This window comes from Limanda limanda, chromosome 20 (assembly GCF_963576545.1).
Source record: "Limanda limanda chromosome 20, fLimLim1.1, whole genome shotgun sequence".
NCBI classification, from domain to species: domain Eukaryota; kingdom Metazoa; phylum Chordata; class Actinopteri; order Pleuronectiformes; family Pleuronectidae; genus Limanda; species Limanda limanda.
Window position 1 is genome coordinate 3,031,013 of NC_083655.1, and position 22,968 is coordinate 3,053,980.

General features: G+C 43.7%; 1 protein-coding gene across 2 annotated transcripts in view; it reads right to left on the reverse strand.

Moving 5' to 3' along the window:
- Positions 1 to 208: 208 nt before the first annotated feature.
- The window catches only part of epc1a (enhancer of polycomb homolog 1 (Drosophila) a), a 28,473-nt gene continuing 5,713 nt past the window's right edge, over positions 209 to 22,968 (reverse strand). For both annotated transcript variants that reach the window (XM_061093876.1, XM_061093875.1), the window contains exons 2-14: positions 16,267 to 16,426; positions 14,506 to 14,651; positions 13,853 to 14,059; positions 13,599 to 13,747; positions 12,018 to 12,171; positions 10,700 to 10,858; positions 10,283 to 10,372; positions 9,902 to 10,050; positions 8,329 to 8,759; positions 4,456 to 4,577; positions 3,973 to 4,114; positions 3,074 to 3,485; positions 209 to 1,836 (exon numbers count right to left, since the gene is read on the reverse strand). In XM_061093876.1, the coding sequence (XP_060949859.1) occupies positions 1,764 to 1,836; positions 3,074 to 3,485; positions 3,973 to 4,114; positions 4,456 to 4,577; positions 8,329 to 8,759; positions 9,902 to 10,050; positions 10,283 to 10,372; positions 10,700 to 10,858; positions 12,018 to 12,171; positions 13,599 to 13,747; positions 13,853 to 14,059; positions 14,506 to 14,651; positions 16,267 to 16,366 (2,334 nt within the window). In that variant the 5' untranslated portion in view covers positions 16,367 to 16,426 and the 3' untranslated portion in view covers positions 209 to 1,763. The remainder of the gene's footprint in view (positions 1,837 to 3,073; positions 3,486 to 3,972; positions 4,115 to 4,455; positions 4,578 to 8,328; positions 8,760 to 9,901; positions 10,051 to 10,282; positions 10,373 to 10,699; positions 10,859 to 12,017; positions 12,172 to 13,598; positions 13,748 to 13,852; positions 14,060 to 14,505; positions 14,652 to 16,266; positions 16,427 to 22,968) is intronic.

A 22,968-nucleotide genomic window follows, 5' to 3' on the forward strand; every position in this document is an offset into this window, starting at 1 on the left:
CTTTAACATGTTTTCGAACGGTCAGAAAGGAAAGTTTCCCTCTGCTTTGCCTTTTTTGCAAGAATTAGATGAGGATCATTCTCATGTGTTTATGCTGAATGTGTAGCTGGAGGCAGCAGCTTCACATTAACTCTATTTAAAGTTCCTGATGCTTCTGAAAGAGAACACACACACACACGTTGGTAAGGAGACACCAGAGTCCAAACAATTCACATTTAATGCCCTGGGCTTTATTGTCTTATTTTAGTGAGAGTTCTGTCACATTTTTTTAGTCTTTTCAGCCTCCAGGTGGGACAAGTAAACCTCAAGGATATATCCTGCCATTGGACTGGGCATTCAGATTCTGACAAAGACGAGAAGCACTACTAAGTAATGCTGCCTTTGTGCCTAACTCTTCACAGAAGAGAGAACATTAAATTCCCCAAAGGAAGGCACCCAATACTTGTGGTTTTTGGCCTTGCAGCCGTCTGGAGATTCTTTTTTCAAAGAAAAAAAAAAAAAAAAGAAGAAAGAAAAAGGGGAAAGAGAGGAGAGAAAATGTGTCGTTCTCTCACAGCCCCTCCGTCCCCCGTCATTAGCATTTTTTGTTTTTAAAAACTGGAATGATGAAACACGTACAGCGATCACTGCCCATTCACCTCCCTTATCACCTATGCATGAACAAGTAACAAATCAACAAATGAAGTCTTTCAATAAACGAATAGCTTACAATCAAGTTTACCACAAGAACGAGAAAAAAAAAATTACAAAAATAACTCATTTTTTTGTTTTACAAAAACGTTTGTGGGTTAAAACAAATAGAAAAAGGGGGTTGACTCCGCTTGCATGAAAAGGACGACCCCTTTGAAAACAAAATACAAAAGCAGCATTAGGATATTTATCAAAAACCATGAACAAAAACATCACGACAAAAAAAATAGTGCTTTAATCAGAAGCAGCAAAGGCTTCTGGGAAGAGACTTCATCCCTGTTTTGTTACTTGTGGTTGGGACAATGCTGATGAAAACTCCCACAGTCACACCACCTCCTCTTCCTCTTCCTCCTCCTCCTCCTGGCTCTCCTGGTCTGGATGTATGTCACCATTGATTTTCACATGATTGACAGAGAGAAGCACAGGGACCCAAAATAAATGTGTTTTGTGTGTCTGTGTGTGTTTGTGTGAAGGGGGAGGGACCTGCTTTGTGTTCACAATATACAAAAATACCCAGGAGTCCGTAGCTACCTAACATTTACTACAGCACATGAACCAACAAAGGTACAGTGTACAAATAAAAAAAACAAAAACAAACCAAAAAACAAAAAAACTGTAAACACAGCACAATAAATAGATAAAAACAGCAGGCTCCGCACCATGCACGTGATAAAACTCCTCTCTATACAACTCCCACATCTCTCACACTCGCCACAAGATACTTGGCTCGTATTTTTTTTTCCTTTAAGTTTGACTCCCAAGTGCAAAACATCACAAATGGACAGTTCTGTATTCAAGTAATATATATACAGGGGATATTACAAATATGTAGTTACTGTACAGATCATAATTTTGCCATATTCATAATTTACAGATGTCAATCTTTTACTTTTAACAGTAACAAAAAAACCAAAACAAAAAAAACGGTTAAAAAGTATGAGAGATGAGAATTGCAAGCGAGCGGCCGCAGTCGCCCGGCGTCCTGTCGCCTGCACCAGAGTCCTGCTGTCCCTTTGCATTCCCGATGCTACGATGCACAGCACCTAAAGAGGGGACTCCTCCCTGCACCGCTACTACGTCACCTCCATGGCCACTGTGTTGTCTGCTATACTGTTCAGTGCTGGCTTGTCTTCGTCATGATTATCCCTGCGGAGGAGAGGAAAAGAAGGAGGGATCAACCACTCTGCTGCCAACTGTTTCTTCCACGGTCACAGATCTGTTCTGTGTGGAGCTACTGAAGCTTCTCAGTCTCTGGGTTTGACACGAGATCTTCCGGCTCCAGCTGATACTTAGACCAGGGATTGTTGTTATTAATGCAACGGCTTTACTTCTGATTATCCTGACTAGGGTTGCAAAGGGGCGGAAAGTTTCGCTCGGGAATTTTGAAAAAAAAACAACTACGCAAATTAAACGCTGAGGTATAAAAACATCATTCAAAACTCTATTTTAAAGATGTATGGAACGTTGAGTTTCAAGCCTCCACTGTGCATTCTTCCATCACATGCACAGATAACTCCCAGCATGCTTCACTCTACAGCAGAGCTACATGAGGCCTGCTGTAGAGTGCAGGACTAGTCAGGTAAGTTTCCATGATATTACTGGGGAAAATATATTAGCATGCTGATTGAGGATTATTCATCTGTTCATCTAGCCTATTTCCATTCATTTATCCATCAATTGTAAAATATGTTTACAGATGATTGGCTAACTATTTATATCTCTGGCATTGCATTAGTGTTTTTTTACAAACTTTTTTCTCATCTTATTCTACAGAACAATGCCACGTGCACTCTCTCATGTGTGGAGACATTTCACCCCATCCAATGTAGAAGGAAAGGCTGTGTACATTTGCAAATACTGTGCAAAGACCTATGTTAAGAATGACGAAACGATGCAGAAGCATATAGTCAAGTGCCCAAAGTTTCCTCAGGGCTCAAATCAGCCTATGACAAAACAAAATGTTAATATTTATGTCTGTATATGACAAGGTAAATACAGTTAGTATAAATTACCCACAACATTTCCAGTTTATTCCCATGGAAAGTTTCCAACTTTGAATATTCCCGGAATTTTGCAACCCTAATCCTGACACATATTTATATAAACAAACTTATCTGATACTGCTGCAACAACAGAAACCTACAAAATGTTCCTTTCTGGGTTTGCACATTTATGTATAAACAACATTCTTGGTTTTTTCTCTCTGAAACATCATCTGATCTCCAGAGGCTTTGAGGCTCTGCAGCTTCAGTTCTGGTGCAACACTATTTGCATTATTTCCCTGTGTTTCTTATCTTAATGCTAAGCTAATGGGCTTTTGACTGTAGCGATGAAAACTAATATTCCTTTAAATAACTAATGTGCTGCCGCAGTAGAGTCTCACCTTGAGCCCATGTCCATGGACGATGCTCCGGAGACTTTGGGCATCTGCAGGTTGGTGGCGGCGGACAGCTTTAAGGCAGAGGGCGGCACGTTGCCGAGGGTCCGGGGGATGTGGCGTCCGGCCAGGCTGGCGGCCGACGGCACGCTCAGACAGATGTTGTTCCCGATGAGGACCTGAGTGGTGGCGGGGGTGGCGTTGGCAGCGCTGCATCCCAGGAGCCCGAGCGCCGCCGCTGCGTGGGCGCTGGGGGTGGAGGTGAGGGAGGTGGGGACGGCGTTGGCTGGCGAGGGCGTGGCCGAGTTAGCGGAGGGCTGGAGGAAGGTCGGGGCTGCGGAGGTGGCGCTGTGTGTGGACTGGTTGGTCTGGTGAAGGGCTGCAGTTGTGCTGGAGAGGTGCAAACCTTTGAAAACGCCTGTTTGAACAGAGGAAAGAGCTTTTGAGTGCAAATGGAAAAACAGACGGGACGCCACAGGAATCTGAACGAAGCACAAGCGAGTCTAAAGCAATCCATCACAACGTGCTGCAACAAACGCTGCCTCGGTGAAACTGATAATGATCCGGTGTTGTTGACATTGCTTGAGTGATGATGATGATGAAACTCTGTGGTAATTTTTCCGAGCTGTTGTAATGGGCTGCATTATATTGTTAAGTGCTTTCAATGGTTTTCTCACCTTGGTTCACATACAAGGGGAAGAGACAAGTGATCCCGGGGCAATAACTGCTTTAAAAAGTATTTTACTTTAACCACTTAAATACAGTTTTCCCCAATTGTTCCCTTTAAGGTTGTAATGGTTCGCAACCCTTCAAGGTTTCAATTAATCAAGTTTTATTACATTTTGTGTATTTAAAGTCTCTGGTATAAGTTTAATGAAGACAATAACAGAAGAAGTGACTCTCACCTGCGCCGGCCAGGACCCCGTTGACTCCACTCGCCAGCACCAGCTCCTCTTTGGACTTGAAGGCCAGCAGCTGGTCCGTGGTGACGAGGGCTGAAGCAGCGAACTGGGCGCTGGCCTGGTCCAACGTCTTGGACACAAGTGCCTGGATGGAAACCGGGGAGGGAGGAAAAACATGAGGGTCAGTGCCAGAGACTTTGGCCGCTCTCTGTTTAAAATGTATCAAACTGCTGAGCTCTGCATTTCTGCTGGCAAACAGGAACCAGCAGTGGTATGAATACTGCTCGTGGGAATGAGGATGTCTCCTGTTTCCTTAAGGATGGCTGAACTGACCTTCAACTCTGAAATTATTTCCATATCTGGGAGAACTCTGGCTCGTGAGCCTCTATTCAGGACTCGGGAAACGACCCGGTCAATAAACGTAGCTACATACAGATCCGATGCTGACCCGTGTGAAGATATGGCCACCTGGGACTCCTCACTGACCTGTGTCTTGGTGGCTGCTGCAGGGTTGTTGGCTTGTTGCTGCTTTTGACTCTGCTCCAGCTGCTGCTTCTGCATGAGGGCCAGCTGCTCCTGGTGCTGCTGGTACTGCTCAGCCGTGAACACTGTGGACAGGAAGGACAACACGCTCCAGTCTCAGGCAGGATTTTGGGAAAGTTGTGCATGTTGTGGCTTTCAACTGAAACTTTAGTCCAGACTTTCGGACACATCTATAAAACTTGATGGGTCTGGTTGGACTTGGATGCTTTTGAAGGCCAGTTCAAGAAGCTGTTATACATGAGCTGGCTTTGATTTACATATCACCACAATTAACAATCTTTCTCGGGTCAGGATGGAAAATCACGGGTCAATAAAACATTGACTAAACTGATGAAAACTACATATTTAAAGCTACACAAAAGGGACCTTTCCCTTTTAATCAGTGATGTGGAACAATGAGCATTTAGCCTTTAAAACACAAAGTAAAAACAATGATTCACCTTCTGAAGCAACATCATCCAACAGTGCTTTTAAAAGGAAATAGCAGACATTGGCACATAGTGATTTACAGTAAGTCTGTACAAAAGCAAAGCTCCTCTGGGAGCTTTCAGAGAGCAGGAGCATTGTGGCATGACAGCTAACTGGTCTATTGGGTGTGGGAGTGTTGCTCCGGGGTTCAAGGCAAGAAAGTCCGGTTTAACGGCAAAAACAAAGACAGTTAAAATGGTTTATACTCCTGAGAGCTGACTCTCCCGCTCTAATACAAGGAACTCAACCTGCGGTGCACGTACTAGAGCAGTAAAGAGATTTCTATTCATTGTGTCAGAAGAAGAATCAAGCCAGAACCAAGCAGGGCTGCAAATATAGATTATTATTCCTTTATCGGCTCCGTCAATTTGTCTATAAACAAACATACTAATGAATGCAGTTTCTGACAGTTCAAGTCTTTATATTGATTTGTTTTATTTTACAAGCCAGATGCTCAGTTTACTGTCACACATGAGAAAAGACACGGATCAAACAATCATGAGAAGCTGGAGCCAGAGAATGTTTGGGGATTTTTTGCAGAAGATCTATTTAGGTATCAAAGCAGACGGATTTAAAAATGTTCTATCAATAGACTCTTCGACTTATTGTTGCAGCTCTACAGACTGTTAGGTTGCACACGTCTTCATATAATGGTAAACCTGAAAGGCTCAGAATAAACAATAAGAAACTGTTAAAATGTTCAAATCTGCACTAAATAAGATTCAAGGTTTCATTCAAAACTGTCAAGAGCACTGTGGTATTCAAATATCTGGTAAGATTAATGGTGATGTTTATTCTTTATAAAAATACTGAGCTCCTGAATATGAGATAAATAGTATTTTTTTCTAGAAAAGCACCCAAACAAAGCACCACTCACTACATCACTCAACAAATTATCACATTTCACATATGTTCCTTCAATTTCATGTTTAATGAATGAATGAACCCTCAGGCAGGAATGCATTAATTCTTTTTTCAAATTAAAGCATTCATCACAAAGATTAAAAACCTCAGGACTTTGCAAATCATTTCTTGATTCCAAAACCAGGAACCTTCACCAAGATTGGTCAGTATCTACTGTCACACAGCGGTGACCACAAAGTAAAACAGTAGGTTTGGAGAAACAATAACAAATGTTTATTTAATTCAAATTTCAGTTTTCAGAGTCAGACTCTTAAGATTTGTGTGAATATCCAGAGTTGCGGCCTAATGCTGACATCCACACTTTTTTCATCCTTCGAGTATCCACACTCAGGACATTTAGAGAACAGATATATGACCAAACCTAAATCCAGCATAATTTGCTCGGCATTTCACCGAATACCTTATATTAAAACATCCCTCACCTTGTGCTCTCTCTTGCTCTGTCACACCTCTCTCACATCTATTTATACAACAGCATTTCTGATCGACTCCCCCAAGTCACAGGAGCAGTAACTCATTTTACATGATGTGGAACGAGGGCCTGAAAGCAGAGAGTTCATGTGATTCCACAGCAGCACGGAGCCGAGCGAATCTACCTTTGAGCCACCTCATCAAAACGTGTTGCCCCAGAGAAACAGCCTCGGACCAAACGCCACTCAGCTCAGGCGTCCGGCTTTAAAACCCAAACGTTCCCTTTTTCTCCTCATCACTGGAGATGCATTAAAAACAAAACAACGGCACTTCATATGATGTTATGCATGGAGAGGTTCTTCCATTACATTCCCCCCCGTGCACACCAAAATGCCATTATCCAGTTAGCAGTTTTGTAGTAAGGCTGCTAGGGACGGGGGAAAAAAAAACGATTCAGTTACGAATCGCGATTCTTGTGTATGACGATTTAAAATCGCCATGCTGCCTCAAATTGATTTTTAAAAATATATATATTTTTAAAACTTATTTTTGGGTTTATACGGGGGGGATATATGGAGGGAGCAAGTTGACCAGCTCTCGTTTTTGCACAAGAATCTGAAACATACCCAAGCACTAGCATTGCATCGCCTACATGCAAACAACAATGAAGCATAGCCTACTTTTTGTTTATTTCAAAGTTTATATTCTAAGTAAACTTTTATTCATTCTTTTTAATTTACCTTTTATTTATTGTTTAAAAGTAGCCTAAGTGGCATACATTTCTTAATCTGTCAGTTTGTGTGCAGTTGACTGGGGCTATACAATAATAGGGCACATTTTTATTTATGTTCTCTATTGGCTGCCCGGCAGTCATTAAGTTAATGTTAATATTGGAAATAATACTTGTAAAGTTCTAAGTGAATTTGACTGGGTTGTATTTGAAGGTATGATTCAACTTTTTCCATGGTCCAGTATTTAAAAAAATAAAATAACCAAAAGAAAATCGCAGGAAATCGTAATATCGAATCGCAATACATATCGTATCGCCACCTAAGTATCGTGATAGTATTGTATCAGGAGGTCCCTGCCGATTCCCGTCCCTAAAGGCTACATCCACACTATTAGTGTTAGTTTAAAATCGCATCACTGTTGCCACAAGTACGACTCATGTCCAAACTCAACCAGAGTTTTTGAGCATCTACAAATTCCAGGGCAGTGAAGGCAAAACATTGTGAATACTTCAAGCCCAACCTCAGTGTCTCTCCGAGAAAGTAATTCATTGTCTTTCTTTTAAATACTATTGCGGTTGTTCATTTGATTTTACAAATGTTTTTACAAATGAACAACCAGCTGCGAGGTACACAATCTACTTCCTGTTTACACCAGCAGCCACACATCCCCAGATGCCTATTATTAATGGCAAATAAAATGACCTATACCAAATCAGGAATCTTTCAGGAGTAATGGGATCCGTATTTGCAGCAATAACGCACTGATACCGAGCAGCAGGAAATAGATGATACAGAATGCAGTGTGACCAGATCAGAATGTGAATTACTGTCTAGGATTGTGAATTAAAACAAGACAACCTGAGAGCAGCCTGAAACCAAAAAGTGACACTGAAGACTTCAGACAACACTCCCACAAAAAGAAAAAGGTCTCCAGTTCGTTGAAGATGGATGTTGACTTCAGATAACAGTTGCAAAATGAAGGAAATTGTTTTTCTGACTGATGTTCAGCCTGAATTCAGCTCCTTCTTTAATTACAGCAGCGAGCACACACAGGACAATCGGGCTTTTGTTGAATTTACTCCCAAGAAATTTCTGCCAGAAGCGCTAACCTTGTAGAATGACATCTTAACTATATTAAATGAGCTACTTGCGATTCAAAGAAATGCAATAAAATGAACTGTTCTGGACCAATACAAATATTTGGCTGTGAAACTTTTACACGTACAAAACCAAAGACAGATGAAAACACCGAGCTGCACAAAAGAGGAAACTAGTGACTCACCATTGACTGGGGTGGGGGCAGGGCCGGTGCGGTTCTGGGAGCTGGATCCTCCAGACAAGGTCCTGGTTAGTCCTGACACTGTCCGGCTACAATCCCTAAATCCTCTGCGAGACAAGTCTCCTCCACCCAAGGGGTGATGGGATAGCGTCCGTGGTCTGAAGTGCCTCCAGCGGCTAGATTTAATGTTCAAAAGAATCTGGCCGAGGTCCATCGGTGTTGATGATGATGATAACGGAGACGTCCGGGGCGATGAAGAGGTGGGAAGGTGGGAGGAGCTGGCTGGGTCCGAGGTATTGGTTTCTGAGGTACTGGCGTTAGAGTTGCGGAGCGGAGAGCTTGGAAGTGGTGAGGTGAGTGGTTCTGGCTCCGGGTCAGAGTCCAGGCTCTGACAGATGTTGTCTAGATCTGTGTGCGCTCGGTCCAACAAAACCCTGAAACACAAACCAGAAATAAGCATAACACATCCTCAACAGTGACCACAAGTCGTTTGAGGTCGGATTAAATGTAAAACACTGTGTAGTCTTCATCAGAGCATTACAACATCAACATCCTTCAGTTATGTCTGGACCATAGCACAAGTCTGGCTACTCCACGCATACCCGCTGTGTCATTAAAACGCCCAGTGGGCCAGTACCAAATATAGCATGGTACAACAAAAGCATGCAATTTGATCAAGGCAGAGAACTTCTGTAATGGAACATGACTCTAAGTTCACAGCCACACAGCAGCCACGTGACACAGTAATGTTTTTGAAAACCCAGAAAAGACTCTAGACTTTCCATTAGTAGGGCAATTTATTTTAGTTTGGTCAAAGGTTGGTGCTAGCAGAAAGACCACGCTATAACCAGAGCCTGATCGACTTATACCTATCTTATATCATTCATTGGGCGACTAAAAATCTGCCAATCTGAAACATTCATTGTTATTTCCTTCATTCAAGTCGTATATATTTGGTTGTATTTGCATTTACAACCTGCCAGTCACTTTGCTTTACTCACTCGTCTGTGTAATTACTGAGGAGACAGCAGACAAAGCTGCGGGACACGCCGCTGTTTAAACTCAGCGGAGGCTGGGTTCTCTAAATTGTCTACAGGCCATTGTGGCAGGTGAATCCCAAACTGAAAGAGCCGTGTTCATCATTTTACCAGCCAGCTCGGTTATTTATCATCGAGTGTGCCCGCCAAATGATCTCTGGTCAACTGCCAAAGAGCTGCCATGGTAAACAACCTCGGCAGCTACAGCCAACACTTGGCTGACTTTCCCCGGCTCAGTATTGTTCTTGGCAGCATTCCTACACATTTCATTTCATACTTCTAGTTTCTGGACTTAATTTATAGACTTGGGTATAACACAGATAATCAATGTAAATTGCACAAGAGCAGCTACTTAGTCTTTTACGTAGCAAATGTCAGAAGATGTGAAATTATGTTTTAAAAGCTTCACAAAACATGTTCACTGTTTATAATTTAGTTTGTTTAGGACCTGGAAACCTGTGTGCTTTCACAAGGATCCAAGTTTCACTGATCAAATCTCATCAAGTATGAGGTAAACCATTCAGCCGGACTGAACTCACCTGCCCCCTCGGCCCGAACGGCGCCGCGCCAAACCTATGCAGCGCCGCGGCGTGTTCAGCGACGTCAGACAGAAGCGGAAGCGTGGGTCGCCGAGCCCCCCCTCTGACGGGCTTACCCAGGGCCAGTTGCCGGTCTGGGTTGGACGAGACTAGAGGAAGATGGAGAGGAGAGGCAGAGAAAGAAAAAGAGAGGGAAACAGACATCAGATATTAAAGTTAATTGAGCGGATAAAAAAAAATGAGAAATGAAAAAGGGGATCCTTTATTATTGGATTGTGTTGTCCAGCAGAGAGTGGAAGACTAAGAGCCAGGGCAGCCAGACTGGTCAGCCTGCTGCTGGCACTATAAATAGAAGCATGGGAGTCACAGGAGGGCACTCACAGCGTAGTACTGACAGCCGGCCTTCCTCCTGAACGCGTAGCAGCCATCTGGGTCATTCTCCTCTTCTGCCTCCGAGGAACCTGAATGGATCTGCACAATAAAAACAACTTCAGTAAATCAAGAGAATAATGTTCTTTGAAACACTAGATATGATCAGAACAGTCAATATTGTCAGGGTGATAAACAGCTTCGTTCCTTTTGTTTTGAATCTATGTAAATATTGTAATGAAACCACACCACAGGCATAGATAGATAGATAGATAGATAGATAGATAGATAGATAGATAGATAGATAGATAGATAGATAGATAGATAGATAGATAGATAGATAGATAGATAGATAGATAGATAGATAGATAGATAGATAGAGTACTTTATTGAATCATTCACACATTGTCTGAAACAAAATCTGGTTACCTGTGAGAATGGTTCTTCGTCTGAGCTGGGGAAGTCGTACTGGTTGAGGTCCTTGGGATTGAACACAGAGGGGCCCGAATGTTGCGGTGTTGAAAGAGGAGGGATCTTGGGTTTCTTTTCATATTTCCTTTTGGTTCGTACGGCCTCTGTCTTCTCCGGCTGTGAAGATGGGAGGGAAACAGTGGTGATATGTTTGCGCTGCAGGCCGCATAATTAAAAAAAGGCATTTCAAGTTGCAACAGCATTCTGTTGGTGGTAGTCCAGTGTTGGCGGTCTACGCACGGCTGCGGCGTGTGTAGAAACAACAGCGAGTAACAGAGGCATTGATATGCAGATGGAAGCACGTGCCAGATGCCGCCGCCTAGCCAGATGGCTGCCCCCCCCCTCAATCCACCGTTGACCCTAACTTCCCCAGTGGGACGACCCCTCCCCGCCTGAACAGACTCCAACTCCACTAGGATTAGTCTGATTCTATTCAGTCCCTAGACGCAGGGGACAAAGCAAACAGGGAGGCAAGGGACTGCCATGTCAAATCAATGGAAGAAATAAGGGCTAGAGTGATGAGGGGGGGGGGCAGAGTTAAACTAAAAATGAGCGTCTGTAAACAAAAGGGAAAAGTCAACCAGCTGGTAGAGGGGAAAATGTAAAGAGGAAAGGTGGGGGGGATAGTTGCCTCCTGGCCGGGCAGGGGGAGGGTTGCTGGACATTGAAGCTAATGAAGTTATAATGAGAGGAGGTGACACAGAGTTCACTGTAGTGCTGTGTAATGAAGTAGGATAAAATGGAAGCATGTGACAAGTCAGCCGTACATTAAATGCGTTTGAATTTGATGGAGTCAGCACATTAACTGGGTACCCCACCCCCTAAATGACTTAACCCTGATTAACAGACACGAACAGCGTGGTAGACAAATGAACAACCAGAGCATGGTGGAAGTTCTTCCTCTGATATGCATGTACAATCATAGGATTCTTTTTTAACCATTAAGCATTGTGTTTCCTTACTTGAAAAATAGATTATCACTAACTCAACTACAATATCAACCACTTTTTCCAGCAGTACAACAGCCAAGATCCTATTGAGTCTGAGCTCAATGTGAGATACAGTACACTGCATAATACTGCTCATCATTTCAGCCTTTGTCAGTAAGTGAATTGACTCAGTCGAAGGACGAATGCAAAGTCAATAACATCTCCCATACTCGTGTGGACATTCTGTTCCAACACCCACACTCAAGCAGAGCTGAGAGGCTGAATTCAATCTGCTTCCTGTTCCTAGGCAGTCAACAGTGTGTTGTGGACAACGTGTGTGACCTTACCTTCTTGTAGTCCTTCATGTCCAAGTGGTCCTGATGTCTGTACTGGTTACTGTTGGACAGAGGAATGATGGGGATGGTGTAGACGGGCTTCACCAGAGCCCGCTGCGCCAGAGCCTCTGCCATCACCTCACTGCCGTAGTCTGGCATGACATTCCTGACAGACAGAGAGAAGGAGGTGAGTCTTTGAGTAGCTGCACGACAGTGACAAATATTCACTTCACAGTTGAGCCCGACTGATTGTATTTTTAAACTTTATATATAGCACTGAATATTAAAAGGACAACCAAATACATAAAACTTGTAAAGAGAAAGTACATTATGAACTAAATGTCAACATAAATGCCATTTCTTCTGCATTGTTTACTCTCTAAAGTAATAATTTTCAGATCTTAGCGCGTAGCCAAACAATAACACAGGCACTGAGGTCTGTGAAAGGCAATTTTTAAAATCAGATAACTGATAAATACGTCAGGCTCTACTGTAAAGTCCGAATATGGAGAAACCTGTTTATATTATCTTGTAATTTCAACTTGAATATTCAGCTGTATGACTGCACAGTCGAGGCCAAAACACACAATTGTGGGACGCGTGGCCAATTGCGACCTGGGCCACTCTACACCCGCATGAGATCATGTAGTGGTCTAGAGAAGCCATCTACCGAGAATAGAACGGTTCAATCTGCGAGTGAACACTGGCAGTGATGCGCAGGCAGAAACCAGGCTGGGGATAACAAGAGGAAATTGAAATGTCACTACAAATCAAAAGCACTTCAAGGAGAAGGGTCCAATTTAAGCTCGCACTGACAGCTACTTTCAGAGGAAATTCATTCCATTCGGATGTCATGTTTAGATGGATCGCTAAGGCTCCACGGAGGAGGAAAACAGGAACAATTCAAAGTGGAAGTCGATGGAGAAAAAATAAATCCAATACACAAAATAAGACAAACATATAGTTCACTGTAGTGCCTAACAGACTGCAGGGGGAATAAAAAGACTATAACAGCAACGGGGTTCCAAGAGCTAATTTGTTTCTGACACCACTGAGTAAATAGGGTGAGTTTTAAATTAATTATATATGCAAAACGGTGTAATAACTGTGGCCCCAATTAACACGAGCAGCGAAGCTTGACGTTTCAGAAATTGTGGTCGACCCTTTACACGATCAATCTTGAGGACACAAGCTTGGGCTTTCAACTTGATGAGTAAACAAAAATCAAACAAGGAAGTTAACCACATAATCCATCCACAACACCACGTGTGGCAAAGGCCTGACACCGTGACGATCTCATTTTCAAGACGACAAACATGATGAGTTGCTCAAACCTCTCAAAAATTATTCCTTACGCAACTTTGGAAGAAGAGAACGAGGGCACAGCTGCACAACAGAATATTACCCCAATAAAACTGTTCATGAACATCTTCCCATCAGATAATTTCAACACCAATTTCCTCATATTCCAAATTCACATGTGAAAATAATAGCATCCAGTTGCCTCACATGGTAGCTGATGTAATCCAGACAACTGTAACAACTGCTGCCAAGCTCTCTCCCGGCCAGTTTCACACGCTGCTCTTTTCTTACCTCTTCTCCACGATCTCCAGTGTGAGGTGCAGCAGTTCCCTCTTGCTCTTCTCTCGCCTCTTGATCATCTCCAGGATGGTGACAGCTCGGCTCAGGTCCCGGCGCAGCTTCAGCATCTTCTCGTACGACGCCTCGTCGTTCTTTCGGTTCTAAAAATGCAACATATCCAATTACTAGTGTACAGAGAAACCAACTTGCGTGCAACAAGTACAACAGCATTTGTCTTCTTCATTCTCCGGGCCACAGGCTCGTACCTTTCGGGTCTGCATCTTCTCTGTGCGTCGGCGGAAGGCCACATAGGGGTCGCTGGTGCTAGAGCCATCCCTCTTCTCCTGTTTGACATTGGGGATAAGGGAGCCACCCTTGCAGACTTTCCTCTTGCGGCTCCAGTAGTCAAAAACCTCCTTGATCAGCTCGTCGTCCTCCTTCAGCAGTAGTTTGGCTTCCTGCAGGGTTACGAGCTGCGGAGCAACGCAGGAGTGAACAGGTTAGTGCAGGGTTACGCATCTCGGCAACCTAACAATTATTCAGGTGCCTCGAGTATAATAAAAAAGTAATAAAATTGAGAAGCCTGGTGTTTTAAACAAGCCATTTAAATTCTGAAAAAGAAAACAGAAGTTGTGCCCCAGGCATACCCCATAAACTCATACCTACTAAGGTTTACAGGTGTATAAATTTAAAAATCATTATTTAAACGAAATATTACAATAGCTCGTGAAAACCAATTGCTTTCAGTAACTATTAAAGAAACTAAGGTAACTAACCTAAGAGAACCAGGGTTTATTCAGTATAGAGTCAAGCCCAGTGTGAAACCTTGGGTTCATGTATTCTGTGTAAAACAAAGCCAGTAATGTGTTTGTGCAACTACCATGCAATCTAGTGAACTTGCACACAGGCTGAAAAGTACCTGCTGTCCACTGCCTTTCTCTAGCCGGTCAATCATTTCTTCAAACTGCAGGGCGGTGATTTCCATCTTCTTCTTCAGCTTATTCACAAACGTCTCATCCTCTGAATCTAGGTCGTAGTCTGGCTGCTCTGTATCCAAACTGAAAGCTGTGAGAGGGAGAAGAGTTGGTCACTGGAGAGCCAGACAGGAAGAGGACTGTCTCCACTAAACACAGCTCCACTTGTGTAAACACGACTACAGGAGGCAACACGCAGAATACTACCATCCTGAATGACTGAATAATCAGGACATTTCACATTCCATTTTATCTTCTACATGCAAACTCACATTTAAATAAATTATGTGGCTACTGTTGAACCAAGATAAAGATGTCATAAATGCCATGTCATGATTTTAAGAAGCAGTCATTTATATTTAGCAGCAGTACATTTCAAGCCGTGCCGAAGATTTCACACGCATGTGTAGTTGAGGCTTGTCATTTAAAGTTTAACCATAAATTACAGAAAACACACAAAAAAACAATAAAAAAAAACATTTTGTGGGAAAAACCAAATGCATTTCTGCACAGTGAGAATCTTCATATCAGACAAACACTGAAATGTCTATGTTGAATATTGATGGTTTTTTATTGAGCAACTTAACTCCTGCCAAATGTTGTTAGAAAAACAGAAATTAAACCATTTAATTGTGACTAACTGTGCTTGTGTTTGCTTCTGTGCTTCACCAACTCAATAAAGCAGAGCTGCAGGACAAACACACGCTCATAAATATTCCCTGTGACTTTATTTTTATTTTGCCATACCAGTCCGGCCAGAATCTCCAGCAGCGGACTGGAAATTCTCCAGACAATAACATATTAGTCTAGTGAAACTGGGCAAGTGGCTGTCTGCTGTAATCCCTCAGCTCCTGTGACCCCTGGATGAGCGAAAGAAGTAGGTTCCCTGCACTGTCAGAGCAGCACTATAATCAGCACATTAACCTGTCAAAACCTGAGGCATTTCGGAAAGTATGCAGCGTTCTCCCTCACATCCCCAGATTTAAACTGTTGGGTAATAGATAAATAGAGCTGCAGGGTTCTGGAGAAAGATTCTGCTCCAGCGGTCTCTCAGGTTCCCATGTTAATTCAAAACAGCACATCTACCAGCGGCAGTCCAATCTGAGAAATACTTCTTTATGAGATTCTTTATTGAGCTGAGGAATCAAAGTTTCAGACAGCAACAAACATTGTTGCCCAGAAGCTGGCACCAGTGTATTTAAAATATTTGCAGAGGGGGGTGCGTGACGTTTTAGACAATAACACTGGTTACAATTAACACTTGGGTTGCAAAGCTATCATTTCGCCTGTGCCAATTTCAGTTTTAAAAAGAGCACACTGGCCAGGACAATTATCTTTTCCTTCTCCACCAATAACCAATCCCTAATTTGTATCACCCATGGAGACAGCCCAACTCTTTCACATCACACATCTGCTGTCAGAGAAACTACAGCCAACAACCATCTTACTCACAGCTTTTCAAGACACAGTATTAAGAATCGTGTCTAAATGAAACTCGTAGCCAGTTGTGCTCTCTTTCATTGAAGCATCCGCCGCAAATACAACTGTTCTTTCAAACCGGAAACTCAAAACATGCAAGTCTCTTAAACATCAGCCTAAAGCCTCCGAACACATCTGGCGCCTCCAAACAGCAACATCACCACGTGCTCGCCAACCACGCACACAGCTAAGAAGTTAATCTCTGTTGCGAGTGGCCTGCTACTCACGCTGTATGTGAATAAGCTGCTTTGGCATCTTGAACTCCCCGGGGTAGAGGGACTCGTAGTGCGTGATGTTGCACTCTGCCTCTGGCACGGGGATAACCATGTTGTCCCGCTTCTCGCCATACACCTGCTGCGCCGAGATGGCCCGCTGGAGATGGTGCTCCTGGAAGACAGAGAGAAAAGAGACATTTAAAATACAAGGTCTACAATTTGAGGAGGTCTGCAGACTTTCTTCGGAAAGTATTGTATTGATTTTTACGCCCAAGAGACATCTTGGCATCTGGGCAGCGGGACAAAGTGTCCATCAGGACATATTGGTAGACAGACGGTTTATCATAAAAAAATGACTTCATTACATGGATATGCACAGATAAATGATTACAGTCCAGAGTTCTCACTGGACTCGCAGTATGATTTATTTGGACAATAAGCTGTGTGGTGGGAATAGCTGAAAAATGTTGCGAAATGTTAAATCCAAAATACGCAACAGATGTAAACGACTCTCCCCGTTTTGTGGCTTTTCTTTAGTATTAGTGCTGAACCATGTACGGGAAATTAATAGCTCGCCATTTAAATTGGTCCAAGACATGATGGCAAAAACAGAGTATTTCAAAACAGGATAGTTCTGCCAGTGCCATATCCTCCCAAATTCGTTCAGCTGATTATATTCCACAGAAAAATTTGCTGAACTTGTCGAAGCAGGCAGAAAAGTACGTTTGCAATAGGATGCTGTGCAAATAAAAACAGTCACAGTTCTCGCTGCTGTGTCGGAGAGAAATGTGTCATTGGAAGAAGGGTTTTGTATGATTTTGTGCCTTGAATGGGACATGAGAAACAGAGAGTATTGCTAAGTAGGGATGCACCGATCCGCTTTTTTCACCTCTGATACCGATATCTGAGGTTTAGTATCGGCCGATACCGATACTAATTAAACAGTCGGATTTCCCTGGTCCGCACCAGTTCTAAGTCAGCTGCTAGGCGCCAGCCGAGGCGCACCGCCGGAGTAGCCCCCCGCGCGAACGGAGGGTTCCCCCAGCGGGCGCCGTATTTGAGGTGATCCACGAGAAGGGCCCGACAAGCGTCCAGAGTTGCCGCCGCCGACCTCCATACCCGGTCCCCTCCAATGGCCCGCCTTCCGCACCGGCGACGGACACCACCCCGCGGTCCCAAGAAAAGGAGAAAAAGACCCCGCACCAGCGACGCCGTGACGCGCCACCGGACGAGGACCTCCACCCCCTATTACACTGAATAGATCAGCCGATATGGATCGGCCCATTGTCACCAATACCCGATCTAGAAATTTCTTCCATATCGGTACCGATACAAATATCGGATCGGTGCATCCCTATTGCTAAGCGTAGTGACAATCCACTGTGAGTGAGGTGAGCGTCAGTCAGTGAGGTTGTGCTTCAAAGCCAGAGCCTCCTGGCAAACACATCAGTTTAAACCCTTCACACAAAACGTACCATCACAGCGGTGACTCACTGTTTCTCATTTGCATTTCTTGCTCGAGGAACTAACAAAGTTAGTTGGAAAGACAATCTGTCCGACGAGTTTACAGAGAAAGCTGCTGCACAATCTGAGAGTTAAGATGAAACACCTGCGAGTTTCTCCAGCAACAAATCTTTGACTTTAACTAACTTGGCAGAACCAGCAAATGAGTCAGTTCGACTCTTGAACTCTGCCAGCACAGAATGTTTTCTCATTATATAATCTGATGTTGTATAACATACCAACATTATTTTTATGCTGGGCAAAGGCTTAAGTAATTTTAACATTTCTATGATGAAGTTTTCCTAGCATTTGTTCATGACACATATTTTAACACATTGAAAAAAGTCCCAACATTTAGTGAGCACTCTATCCCACCTGCCTCATAACACAGGATGCACACAGCCAGGACATCAGGGTGAAAGTCACCAGAACGATTCAGACTCCTAACATAATTACTGATTAATTGTAATCAAGTTCATAGTTTGAAATAATCATGATATTGATTTAAAGTCGTACTGCTGATATAGGCCTGGAAACAGAGTCCTGCCACCAAAGATCTTACGTTTTGACCGTTTTCCGTAGTTGATGCAACAGATGGTCGATCCAGTCAAACTGACTGAGGCCAATCTTTCTCTATAAACTACTTTAACAGGACGCCTACTCGCTTTGCAAATTACACACATTTCTCTCACCACAATGAGTTTCTTGGGTAGATTTTGAGACATGGGTCAATGTTCCATGACCTACTAATGTGGCTGGCAAACAGAACGATCCACGAAAGCAAAACCGTGTGTAGCTGATTTGCCACTGACCGAAAATGATTCAATTTTGGACGCTTCGTCATTTGTGTGGGAGTTTTAAGTGGTTAGGGCCTTAAGTATAATCCAAAGCCGTGAGGAGCTGTGCGTGGAGTAACAGGAGAAGCGATTGAGAGCTGTGAGCTGGCATGAAAGGACACAGCATGGGTCCTAAGATAACCCATCTGCCCCTGGAAAGCCTTTAAGCAAGCCCCTTGTACTTTCTCTACAACCAATACACAAACAGAACCGCCTAATGTGTGCGCCTAACTGGAAGATAGTAAATTTAACCTGGAGGATCCTGGGACTATGCCTGTCCAGGTGAACCTCTCGCCCAGTTACAGCTGGAACCCTCAAAGGACAAGTGGTTTAAATAATGGAGGGATGGACCCTGGGACCGAAGCAGAAGTGTTCAAGTCACTACTGACGCCCGGCCTGGTTGCTGATGGCTCTGAATGGGTGTGGGATGTAAAAATACTGCCATCTATTCACAAATGACTGGTAGTTTGTCAGAAAACTAAGCTGGCATGCAAATCCAAAAACAAATGTTCACACATGCAAATGGCCCATTTTGTTTTTGAGTGTTCCAGTGTTTTCAGACCGCCTGGCCAAACTGAATTCTGCACCGCCTTTTCCACACAAATACACAGTCACATGCAAATAGCCAACAGTTTCATGTGATCATACATTTAACTATCCCTTTGTTGGCTTGGTGTGGCTCTCCAGCCCTGGATAATGCAACTTTAACTTGAAAATAGTTAGGTTGCGGAAGCACACTTCAAATCATTTGTCTCGATGCATCATGGACTGACGTGGACGACTCTGCACTGATGCAGGGACACAACGCAATAGATTTTTTAGCAACGTCCCGCTGATGCATAATTATAACCACTGCTGTTTCAGGATCAGGACAGACACACATAAAAAGGTCCGGTGGACTTTTGCCGCATCAGAGTCTCCCGTCTGAGCGTCCTCCCTCCACTCTCCTGCTGACCTGCTCTCACTTCAAACTTGAACCATAAACACTAACAGTATTTAGAAGTTAAGAGTTAATATGCTACACACAAGGGACGTACACCGTCAGCACGTCAGGGTTCAATTGACCGGACGATCTGGAATCACGATCCGACACCAACGATTAATAACTCAATACATGGGGTTATCAGTTTTAGAGCGAGACGAAGACGGGCAGACACGCAGGCAGCACACAGAGGCTCTTTCCCGCAGATTATCAAACGACACAGATCTTTTAAACTTCTTTGTTGCAGAAGAAGCGAAACCCCGTTTATCTAGGAACATAAATATGAATTCAGCAGGTTTATAGCACCTCGATGCTGCCAAAGGGGGTCAGGTGGAACAACCCTGATGCAGTAAAGGCTAAAGATAAAACAGACAAGTCTAAACTGAAACCATGTCAAATCAATGTGGAGAGCTCTGACCATTGTTATTAATTATTAACGTATTTAGCAAACTAAAGCACAGGTGTAAAATCACAGCAACAGTCTAAAATACTTTTTTAAAGCGCAAATCATGAGGCTAGAGAAGCAGCACACCTCTGGAAGTCACAGTGATGAAAAACCTATCATGAACAGATGCATCTGTTATCGTTTCGTAGCTGAATTTTGGCCATCAGATCAAATTGTGATGTACCTAGAGACTAGGGATGTCACGAGAACCGATACCTACGATACCTTTCGATACTAACATAACAAAACGATGCCCAAGTTTTTGAAGTACCGTAGGCACCGTCAGCTTCGATGCCAGCAGCTGTTAGCAACTTAGCATTAGCATCGGTGCTGCGCCAGTCGACGTTTACATTCTGAAAACCAAGACGGCAACTGCAGCGTTCGCCCCACCTCGACTTGTTTATTAAAAAGGCACAAAGAGTCGGGTATGGAAGTACTTTGCGTTTGACGCCGGGTTTACACCGGACACGGAAGCAACGCCGCCGCTCCGCGCTAATCCTTAGCGCGCCGGCACATGGTTGTTTACACCGGAAGCGGAAGCGGCGCATGGGAGTGGATGGGAGCCAGCTGTTATCTAAGGCTTGGTGCTGCGCTGACGAGTCGCTTTGGCGTCGCTTCAGCGTCCGGTGTAAACCCGGCGTGAGGCAGATGTATCATTTAATGCATAACGTGTCTCACAACAAAGCGTCACTCACATGCGACCGCAACTACCGTATAACCCTCAGTATATGCGCAGCGCAAGCACATTGAATTACCGTATATGACATTAACAACATCCAAATAATGCACTTTTTTTTTACCGTGGTATCGAAATTGGCATCGAGAATCGTGTTATTTTACTGGTATTGGCACCGACTACTGAATTTTTGGTATCGTGACACCCCTACTAGAGACTCCCACCCCTTGTGTAATCCTGTTTACAAACATTCCCTCCTTGACAGCAGTTTGCCATGCTTGTTTTGCCAGATGACAAACACAAAGGAGTCTCCCTCCGCATCCGGTTCTCTGCTGATTTGACCCAATGTTTAACGAAGCAGTGCGAGATTTGTTCTCTCATGTAATTTGTCAAACCCCCTCCACCAAAAAAATGTGCCCTTTGAACCCCAATGTCTGACATGCTGACGGAGCTGCATCGAGGGTGCGTGTAAGGAACCAATTAATGCTGAGCCCAGGCCAGACCTGCCACGGCACACTTCAGCAGAGGATATCACGTTGGCAGATCCGAGCCGGTTTCCCTGAGCCGCCCCCTGACCTAAAGATATCCTGATCTTACGCAGCTGTGATCCTCACAACTACGGTTCACAGGCTGGGATTTCCTCTGCTGCGGAATTGAGGGATAAAGGGCTTTTGTGAATGGCACATGGGAATGGATAAACTAGGTTATTCTAGGACGCATCACGTGAATCTCTTTTAAGTCCAAGTTTTAAGTTAAAGTGTCACTACTGTACGTTTCCTTCTGGAAAAGCCTAATTATTTTCAGTCTGTTCATGCACATGACTCAGCTGCCTTTATTCTCCCCAAATAAAAATACATGAAAAGAGGCAGCGTGCACACTTGCCTCGTGCTATCTCTTCTTGAATGCACAGTGGGGACAAATTCTCAAACCCTTTGATTACAGGGTAGCTTCCAACCACACATTCCGAAACACACAAAGGAACACCCATCTTTCACTTCTCTCCCTTCTACACAAAATGTTCTGGGACTGTGGAGACTTCACAGCAGCAGCGGTGCTTTGTCACGGCCACAGATGCAGATAGAGGGCAGACAAATGGAAATCTATTTTCACTGCACCACGCGCTCCTTCCATTAACTGTTCCCAAGGGAAAGAAATAGTTGATTCAAATAAAAGTTGCCATGGCAACAAAGTGTGGCCTTCAGCAGGTGTTTTCAGCCCGAGCCGACAGGAGGAGAGGCCAGGAAGTGTTGAGGTGGTGATCTGCTCTGCGAGTCAAGCCACACATCCCGTTTTAAAAAATCCTGGAAGTGTCGCTCGCATGCAATCAAACCAACAAGCAGCTCAAACAAGAAACAGCATGACGAGCTACCTCTGCATTCCAAAGACAAGATTTGCGTTACTCCAACGTCAATAATTCAACGGAGAATCAGTTGTACCCTTGATGAACTACCACAAAACAAAAACCAAAATGATATCACACAAGCAGTAAAACATGCAGCCCTGTTTGGGAGCTACGACACTAATGTGGGTGTGTTGCATTAATTTGGCAAGTTCTCATTAAATGTAAATGCCAAGGAGGTTGTGTTTTCATTATTAAGACTGTTAACTGTGAGCAAGGTACTCAAATATCTCAAGAAATACAGCTCCTGGAACACCCTTCTAATTGAACTCTTTTCAATTAGTGTAATAATCATCTTCACAATTTCTGCACTGACAATTATGATGCAAACAACGTACCGCCTTGCGAGAGTGTTAAATTTCTTGACATGTCTTTCACACAATAAACACTCTTTCCTTTGTCATTTTCAAAGAGTCGTTGTGACTTAATGCATCTCTGAATATTTACCCGTGAAACTATAATGACTGCAGACGCCCTAATTATTTGGCGGGACAGGTTGTTCCTACTATTCGCCACCATGGTGAGGATTCCACAGACTGCAGCAGGAACAGAATGTCTGAAGGCGGAACACGTAATCACGTCAGGTCTCGTGCATGGAAGTGAATGTGAATGCAGGTGAATGGAAACGTTGTGTAAACACAGGTGATTTGTCAATGAAGCACCATATCACTAGTTAAAAGGAAACCAATGATGGCACACATTGATCCCTTTGATCTGTCAGTCAGGTAAGACATGAAAGACACGAAAGCCGAAAAGGAAAAGAGCATCCTCCCGCATGAATATCAATGAGATCAATGCCAGCGCCGCACAAGATGTGTGTCTTTGAATCAGCGGAACACTTAAGCCAGCTTGTGGTCATTCAGCCGGACACAG